We start from the raw sequence: 8394 nt of genomic DNA, 5'->3' as shown, positions 1-8394 counted from the left end.
TCCTGCTGACACTTGCTGCACACAAGTCCCATAACTCTTGCCACAGCTGGTCTCTCAGCCAAGCCAGTTCTCAGTCAGCTCCAGCTAGATCAGGTGCTCATGGCCTTATGCTAACAAATATTAAAAATCTCCGTTGTCTGAGATCCCACCAACTGGCCTGGTTCTTGTTCCAGTGTTTGACTCCTGGGAATTTTTCAGAGCTCCAGCTCTCTCAGCCTCTCCTTGTCCATAATGTGCTCTGAGTCCCAACCATCCTTCTGGCCTCTGCAGCACTCGCTCCAGTCTGTCAGGGCCTTTTTTCTGCTGGGGAGCCCCATACTGGACACAGCAGTCCTGATGCGGACTTGTGGAGAGTTAACCCTGGCCAGAACTTGGACACCCACCCAGCTGCTCACTCACTCCCTTGACTCAACAGGACAAAGAGAGAAAATAAACCAGAAATCTCATGAGTCAAGCTAAATTATAGAGATTAGTTATCACACACTGCCATGGGCAAAGAAATACTGATTTGCCAAAGATCAATTTGATTTATTGCCAACTGAAAAAGATTTGGATTGTGAGAAACAATGACAAAAGCATTAAAGACCGTTCCTCTCAGACATCCTCCCAGACTCAAATTACTCATTAGTTCCCAATTCATCTACCCACCCCAAACCCAAGAGGAGCATGAAGGATGGTTAAGGGGGTGTTATCAGTCAATGAAGAACATCTCTGCTGCTCCTTCCTTCTCACACTTCTCCCTTGCTCAAAAATGGGTCCTCCACAAGGGATAGCACCAGATCCGTGATCAAGGCTATGCGTTGTCCATTTCTTTCTGTCTTACTCTTCTCCTCTCTACTCACAGAATCACAGAAATGTTGAGATTGGAAGGGACCTCTGGAACTCATCTAGTCCAACCCCCCAGCTGAGAAAGAATGTCACCAGAAATGTCACCCATGACGAGACGTTCAGTGGTTCACTCCTCACCAAAGTGAGCAGTCGTGGTTTGGGCCTTTTTCAAAGATGAGTGCAACAATTGCTTGTCCTCAGTGACAAATGAACTCTGCCAGTCCCACGAACTTTCCAAAGGGATAGTCCATAGAAATCCTGATCTTCCAGTGTAACTATGTTACCACTGTTCTGCCTATTAGACAGCGTATTTAGTTTGCCTTTCACATACTTCCACCTGTCCGGATACAATGACCATTTCAAAAATCATCTTTCTGATGCAGACTGCCTTGACAAAGGCCCTTTCCATTCGTCGCCAGTTTTCTCTTCCCCTTAATCTTTGCTCATTCAAATACCTCTCACCTATGCTGTTGCTTTGAGCTTCAAGGACTTAAAAGCTTGCCTGCCTTTCAGTACCCTAATGGTCTCTTAAGCAAACTTCTTAATAATATTCAGATTTATCTTTTTTTGTATCTATCTCTCTAAAACATTTCTGATAAGATCACTCCTTATAGAAAGGAAGCCTCAATAGATGCAGCTTGCACTTCATGTATGGTTACAGACTATGCTTTCTTGTTTAGAAAACTTGCTCACGCTTTAAGTTTCTCTCTTCATAAATAGAAAGAATTCCTGTGTGCTTGTCTGCAGCCAGTACTCTGAGGAGAGCAGGTGGGAGGTGATGCAATGGAGCTGTCACATCCAGCTGCAGAGATCAATGGAGAAGTCTGGTGCAAGGAACAGGGATGTCAGTCCCAGGTGGCCAGTGACAGAAACAGTGAGGCTGGGGATGTGAGAAGCAAGGTTGTCCATCCAGTGTCAGACCTCGAGGGACTGCTTTTCTTAGCTGTCCAGACCTCCTGAGGAGACATCTTGGGTCAGTATCACTTGGAGAATGCCTCTATCACCTCTTCCCTTAAATGAAAAGTAATCTAAAAATGCTCTTAAAAATAAAAAGTGCATTTTATTAGATGTACTTTGAAATGTTCCCCCTTAACTACACTATCAAAACCTCTTTAATTAACTCTATGGGTCTTGGAGACTTGAAGCAAGTTGCAGGATGAGAATCCTATGAGCTCCATAGGAATTTCTGTATTTTAATGAGTCCCATGGTGTACTTGGGGCTGAGTTTATGCACTTCAGATACTGCAAGAAGACTTAACAAACTGCTCAAGAAGTCAGAAGAACACCCCAAAGTACTCTGAAGCATTAATGGTCCCACTGAGGGCCAGTACTCACAAAGCCTCCCCAGGGACTCATTAGAGCTGATCACGGGAGGCCATGATTGCACGTAGGCAAAGGCACTGTTAAGGTGGCTGCAATGCTGGGAAAACCCTTGGTTTGACTGATGAAGCTGAAAGGCCAAGCCCTCACCCCCAGATCCTGGGAAGGAAGCCCTCTGTCCTTATGTGTTGCTCATTACTCTTCCTGGGGACAGTTGGATGTGAGGGTGAGCAATGCCAAGTGCAGGAAAAATTCTGTGACACATCCTGGCCTCCCAGAGAAGAGTCAACGGTGAAATGATGTCCAGAGCCTCAAAAGAAAGCTTCTCCTGGTAGGCCTTGTTGGCAGAGGCAACTGCCTTAGTGAAGGGCACAAAGTGCTGTTGAGCCTTTCAGCCTGGCCAGAGCCCTTGGCCATCTCTACTGCAGGTTGTCCTACACTGCCCGATACCTGCACCTCTTTTCCTTCAGGCTACAGACACCCTTCTTGCTTTTCCACCAAGATCTCACTCCAGCATTTCTATACCTTCACTGATGTCATTCGACACACACTGGCTTTTTCTTGAAATACAAACCCAGGGGCTGATCTAGATTCCCTCTGGGTGGACTCTTACACCACAAGGATACTCTCTGAGTGAGACTTCTTTTTCCTTGCATCCAACCTGAGCCTGCAGAACTGCACTTTTTGGTGGTGTCCTTCTCTTCCAACTATCAAGAAAAGTTCCATCATCTCTGAAACAACCATTTAAGCAGTTGTAGGTTACTACTGTAGTGTCCTCTACTTCACCAGGCTAAAGCCCAGAACCTTCAGCCTGTCTACAGAGGCCCCAAAACCCATACTGGCAGATCTCCTCTAGAAACTCTTCAGTTCCTCCTCATTCCACAGCACTCGGTTGCCTCACACCTAGACACACACGTCCAGATGTGGCTACATTAGTGCTCAGTCAGGGGAGATGATAACTCTCTTGTCTGGGTGGCCACGCTCCTCTTAATGCAGCCCTGTAGGCAGTTGGTCTTACCAATTTTGAACACGCACCACTGGCTTGGAGTGCCAGGCCCTTCTCCTCACTGTCACTCACAGCTGTTCAGGTCCAAGCCTGCCTTCATAGTTGGGGTTATTCTTCCAGTAATAGAAGGACTCACTACTTCCCATTGTAAAACTTCATAAGGTTTCTACTGCCAAATCCAAGAGATTCTGAAGGTCCTCGAGAGCATGAAGAACTGCAGACACTGCAGATTATAGAAGGAGGTATTAGTTTATTGAAATTGCTGACCAAGGGAAGAATTCCCCTGCTGACAAGCTCAGAAGCACCAAATGAATGTATGAAAGAAGCCAAACTAGGTCCAGGGAGTAAGGACAGATGAGCTGTTTGCATGGGAGGGTTCAAGGATGGTGGGGAAAGAGGGAAAAAGTAAAAGAAATGGTTAAACAAGGGAAATTATGAGGCTGTTTGGGGGTAGCTGCCAAGCAGCCCTGCATCTGAGCAACAATGGTTGGAGTGGGGCAAAAACGTCACAGAACATCTGACAAAGCTGGTTTCTGTCTGACTCCAGTGGTCACCGGGAACCCGAGTGCTTTTCCTCCCATCATGAAGGGAAGACTTGCTGTCGATTGAAATGCAGATTTTTGAATGGGACCTCAGGAGGTCTGTAGGCAGACCTCCTTTCTCAGCAGGTGAGCTATGAGGACAGAGCAGGATACTCAGGGGTTTATTAATCTGGGGCTCAAAAAATGGCAAGGATGGTGATGACACAAGCTCTCTGGGAAAGCTGCTGCTGTGCCTGAGTGTCTTGACTGGGGGATAAGTTTTTTCTCCTTTGTTCCAGGCCTGTGCTGGGCTTGGCTCAACATAGAGCTTGGCCTTCAGGCTGTGTTGTGCTGAGCATATTCCTGAGTTGCAGGGTAAACTTGATTGCAATGAGAAAACTGCAGGACGCTCCCACCTGGTATTGTTGATTAGGCCAGATGCATGTCCTTACCTTTATCTAAAAGCTCCACAACTAATTCCCATGAGGGCAGCTTCTTGTGAGGCAGTACAAATGATGATGTGATTTTATTTCCTTCTAAGAAAACTCTGAAAGTGACCACAGAAGCAAAACGCCATGACCCTTCTACAGATGGGATCTGCAAGACTTTCTGCACCAGCTGACTAGACAGAAGAAACTTCACCATCATCTTCCAAGCCCTGTGCTCACTGCCAACCCTTCAGCATCTTGGATAAACACAACCAAACCCTGTGTGCACTGCTGTCCCAGAAGGTAATCTGGCGGGAGGGATGTGACAACCACATCCAAGCCCTGTTCCTGGAGGTAAGGTTGGAGGATAGGGATTAGAGAGGTTGATTCCTGTCAGGGTGAAGAGTGCAATTTAGGGGTAGGTTTAGGACTTCACATTACTGGCTAGAATTAGGGCAAAGGACTCACATGAATGTTTTCACATTAGATTCACAGTAATCTTTCCTCTTCAGAATCGCTCATCTCTGTTGGCTAAACCCCTCTTCCCTCCCTTCAATCTCCCATCTCCCTTGTTCTAGGTACCCCCAGCCTTTTGATTTGTTGAGGGCAGGATTGTAATGACTCCCAAGGATCTGCCTCCCCACTGCCAGCCACTCAGAAGTGTCCTCACAGCCAGCATCCAATGGGACACAATGTGCTGCTGTGCTGGAGCGGTCCCTGCTCAGCCACCCCAGCAGCACTGAAGACAGGTGATGCCCTCCACCACTGCCGCACTCTTCCAGAAGTGTGCCTTGGATGCAGCACACTCCTGTCCAGGTCCTCTTGGTTTGTTCCCAAGAGATCCAGAAGTGATTTCTTCCTGCAGGACCAAAACTTCAATGGCCTTTGTTCAGCTCACAGCTTTCCTGAGCATTTTTATCAGTGCTTCCAAGCCCTGAAACTTTCTGGTCCTCAGGCTGTAGATGAGAGGGACTAAAGATCCTTCTAAAGAAGGGCTTTGCCAAACTGCAGTCAGGAGGGTTGTTCTGGGTATCCCACAGACAAGAATGAGGGTGCTGTAGACAACACTGACACGATAAAGTGGAGAAGAGTAGGCAGAGGAGACCTTCTGCCTGCCCACACAGGACAGAAGAGCTGCTCCAGGGTGGAAGCTCTGATGCACACACAGGATAGCAGCATGAGCAGGAAGGGGAACTGGCTCTACAAAGCAGGTTAGGAAAGCAAAGAGTGTGAGGGTCAATGTCACTGCAGGAGAGCTCCAGTGAAATCACAGAACTGGTCCACACCCCCAGGGCCACATAACGGTGTTTTGGATGGGAAAGGAGTGATTACGGCAAACGAGAAAAATCCCCCAAGAAAGGTGTCTCTGCCTTCTAGAGACAGACCTTCCAGCTCATGACTCTGGCCAAGAGAGAAGTGAGTGGCACACAGCCCACTACTGACCGTAGGAAGTGGTCACCAGCAGGAAAAATTCAGTTTCTGCAAAAGGTGCAGAAAGTAACACTGACACCGCTGTGAGCAGAGATGGTGCTGTCCCGGTCAGGAAGCTGGCCAGCAGCTGGGGCATGGTGGTGGGGCTGGACAAGTGTTTGAGTGTTCCACCACCGGCATAATGATGGGGGTGTTCCCAACAAGAGTCCTGGGGCAGGTGATGAGAAAGAGACAAAGATTTGTCTAAGGGCTGGGGACATTCTCCTTTTGCAGTAAAGGATACACCAGTGACAATGTCTGATTGTCCCATTCCCCTTCCTCCTTGAAAGATTTTAGATCCTTCTTGTCCCCTCTCTCTCTGTAGGACACTTACAAGGAAGAACATTTGTTTCTGTGTCAGTCGCTTAAAGGCATTGGGAAGGAAGTCCAGAAAGATGAACCATGGAGGTGTGAGTGCCACTGAGTGCATTCCAATTCCCTGGATGTGCTCTGTGCCCTGTGAAAAGGGAAAAATGTTTCTACTAGAGGGCAATGTCACTCGTGCTTGCAGAACTCCTTTTGAATGCACAGCTGGTATGCTCCACAGGAAAACTTATTTTGTAGTGTGTAATGAGAGAGGAAACTTCTAAACACCTGCAGTTCACTTGCACAGGTCCATCCCACTAGGGGGAGAGAAACAGGAGAGCATCATTTTAAGGAATTGTCAGTTGATATAAAGTCTTTTAATAACTTTAACAACCAAAACTTAAATAATAATGAAAATGCCAAATAACTGTAACAAGGACAGGAGCCATGATAACAAAGTTCTACTCAGCTCACAAACAGCAGCCACCAGCTGTACACCACCAAAAATGTAACCAGGGAGGAGTGAGCCTCAGGAATCGATAAGGGTGAAGGGAAGGGGTTGAAAGGGGCCAAAGAAGGACATGAAGGAGTTGTTCCCTGCAAGTTCCCCAATTTAGAGTGTGTCATTTTGGGGATAGAACTAAACTTCTTTGGTCTCGGACATTCTCAGATCTTGGAGAAACAAGTCAAGGCAGGGTCCTTTTAATGTTTTACAACTTAGAGAGCACGACTTGTAATTATGCACTCCCTAGGCCAGACCAAAAGGGAGACACTGGATTAGGAATGGTGTGAATAATGACATTTCTTTGGGAAAACATTGTTACAACTAAGAAAAGAAAACAAATGAAACAAGAACTCAGGGAGAGGCTTGTTCTGTAGAGATTTGCATTGTGAGTGATGTGCAGAAGAAGAGGGGCAGTTTATTGCTTCTTAAAAACATCCAGTCATCAGTTTCCACACTGCATCCTTGAGCTCCTGGTTCCTCAAGCTGTAGATGAAAGGGTTCAGGGTTGGAGGCACCACTGAGTACAGCAATGACACCACAAGGTCCAGGGTTGGAGAGGAGGTGGAGGGGGGCTTCAGGTAGGCAAACGTGGCAGTGCTGACAAACAGGGAGACCATGGCCAGGTGAGGGAGGCAGGTGGAAAAGGCTTTGTGCTGTCCCTGCTCAGAGGGGATCCTCAGCACAGCCCTGAAGATCTGCACATAGGACAGCACAATGAACACAAAACACCCAAATGCTAAACAGGCACTGACCACAAGAAGGCCAACTTCCCTGAGGTAGGAGTGTGAGCAGGAGAGCTTGAGGATCTGGGAGATTTCACAGAAGAACTGGTCCACTGCATTGCCGTGGCACAGGGGAATTGAAAATGTATTGGCTGTATGCAGCAGAGAATTGAGAAACCCACTGCCCCAGGCAGCTGCTGCCATGTGGACACAAGCTCTGCTGCCCAGGAGGGTCCCATAGTGCAGGGGTTTGCAGATGGCCACGTAGCGGTCATAGGCCATGACAGTGAGAAGATACAATTGTGCTGAGATAAAAAAGACAAACAAAAATACCTGTGCAGCACATCCCAAGTAGAAGATGGACCTGGTGTTCCACAGGGAATTGGCCATGGCTTTGGGAACAGTGGTGGAGATGCAGCCCATGTCTGTGAGGGAGAGGTTGAGGAGGAAGAAGTACATGGGGGTGTGGAGGCGGTGGTCGCAGGCTATGGCAGTGATGATGAGGCCGTTTCCCAGGAGGGCAGCCATGGAGATGGCCAGGAAGAGCCAGAAGTGCAAGAGCTGCAGCTCCCGTGTGTCTGCAAATGCCAGGAGCAGGAACTGGGTGATGGAGCTGCTGTTGGTCATTTTCAATGCATGACTGTAAATAGAGGAAAAGGAAGTGACAAGTTAGGGAAGTCTTTGCTGATTAAGACCTGTACCAGTTCCTATGAAAGCCCAGAAATATCCTTTCCTGCTCAAAAAACTTTGCACAGCTCCTTTGCTTCAGTTCAGTCTGGTGCTGTCTGAGGGCACAATGGGAGCAGAGGCTCTGCTGTAGGCTCTGCAGGAGTTCAACCTTCCCTGCACTAACAGGAAATAGCAACACAGGGTGATCTCAGATTAAATCCACTCCTCATATCAAAGTGCTTGTCAGAAGATCAGATATATCCACCATCCCTGGACTCAGCTGCCTGGTGCTGGCAGCAATTTGACTTGGAGGACAATCACATTCAGATCTTAACCCCAAAAGAATCTGGATATTGCTTAGGGCAGAGGAATCCAGTTTCCACGTGCAGATCTCCAACCCTCTCACCCTGTCTCATGGTACCTGAGCAGGATCTCAGCTCTCCCCTCCCAGCCAGGGACACCGAGGGCTCATTGCAGCTGCCTGTGCACAGTCACCCAGCAGCATTTCCATGGGCTTAGCACTGAGGTGTCTTCTCCATGGGGCTCCTGGATAACACAGGGATGTCCCTGGAGAGCTGTTCCCTTGGGGAGGGCAGCCTGCAACAGCCCTGAAGGATTC

The 8394-nt window shown here is 48.0% G+C and overlaps 1 protein-coding gene across 1 annotated transcript in view; it reads right to left on the bottom strand.

Annotated features, from left to right (window-relative positions):
• LOC104539312 (olfactory receptor 14J1-like) overlaps positions 1-7733 on the bottom strand; it is a gene marked incomplete at its 3' end in the record, with an annotated part of 8550 nt that extends 817 nt beyond the window's left edge. The window contains exon 1 of the mRNA XM_010182799.1: positions 6838-7733. Within this exon, the coding sequence (XP_010181101.1) occupies positions 6838-7733 (896 nt within the window). The remainder of the gene's footprint in view (positions 1-6837) is intronic.
• Positions 7734-8394: the final 661 nt, after the last annotated feature.

This window comes from Mesitornis unicolor, unplaced genomic scaffold, assembly GCF_000695765.1.
Source record: "Mesitornis unicolor isolate BGI_N332 unplaced genomic scaffold, ASM69576v1 scaffold12304, whole genome shotgun sequence".
Classification (NCBI taxonomy): Eukaryota; Metazoa; Chordata; class Aves; order Mesitornithiformes; family Mesitornithidae; genus Mesitornis; species Mesitornis unicolor.
The sequence above is the reverse complement of the archived record's forward strand: the minus strand, read 5'-3'. Positions and strand labels throughout refer to the sequence as shown.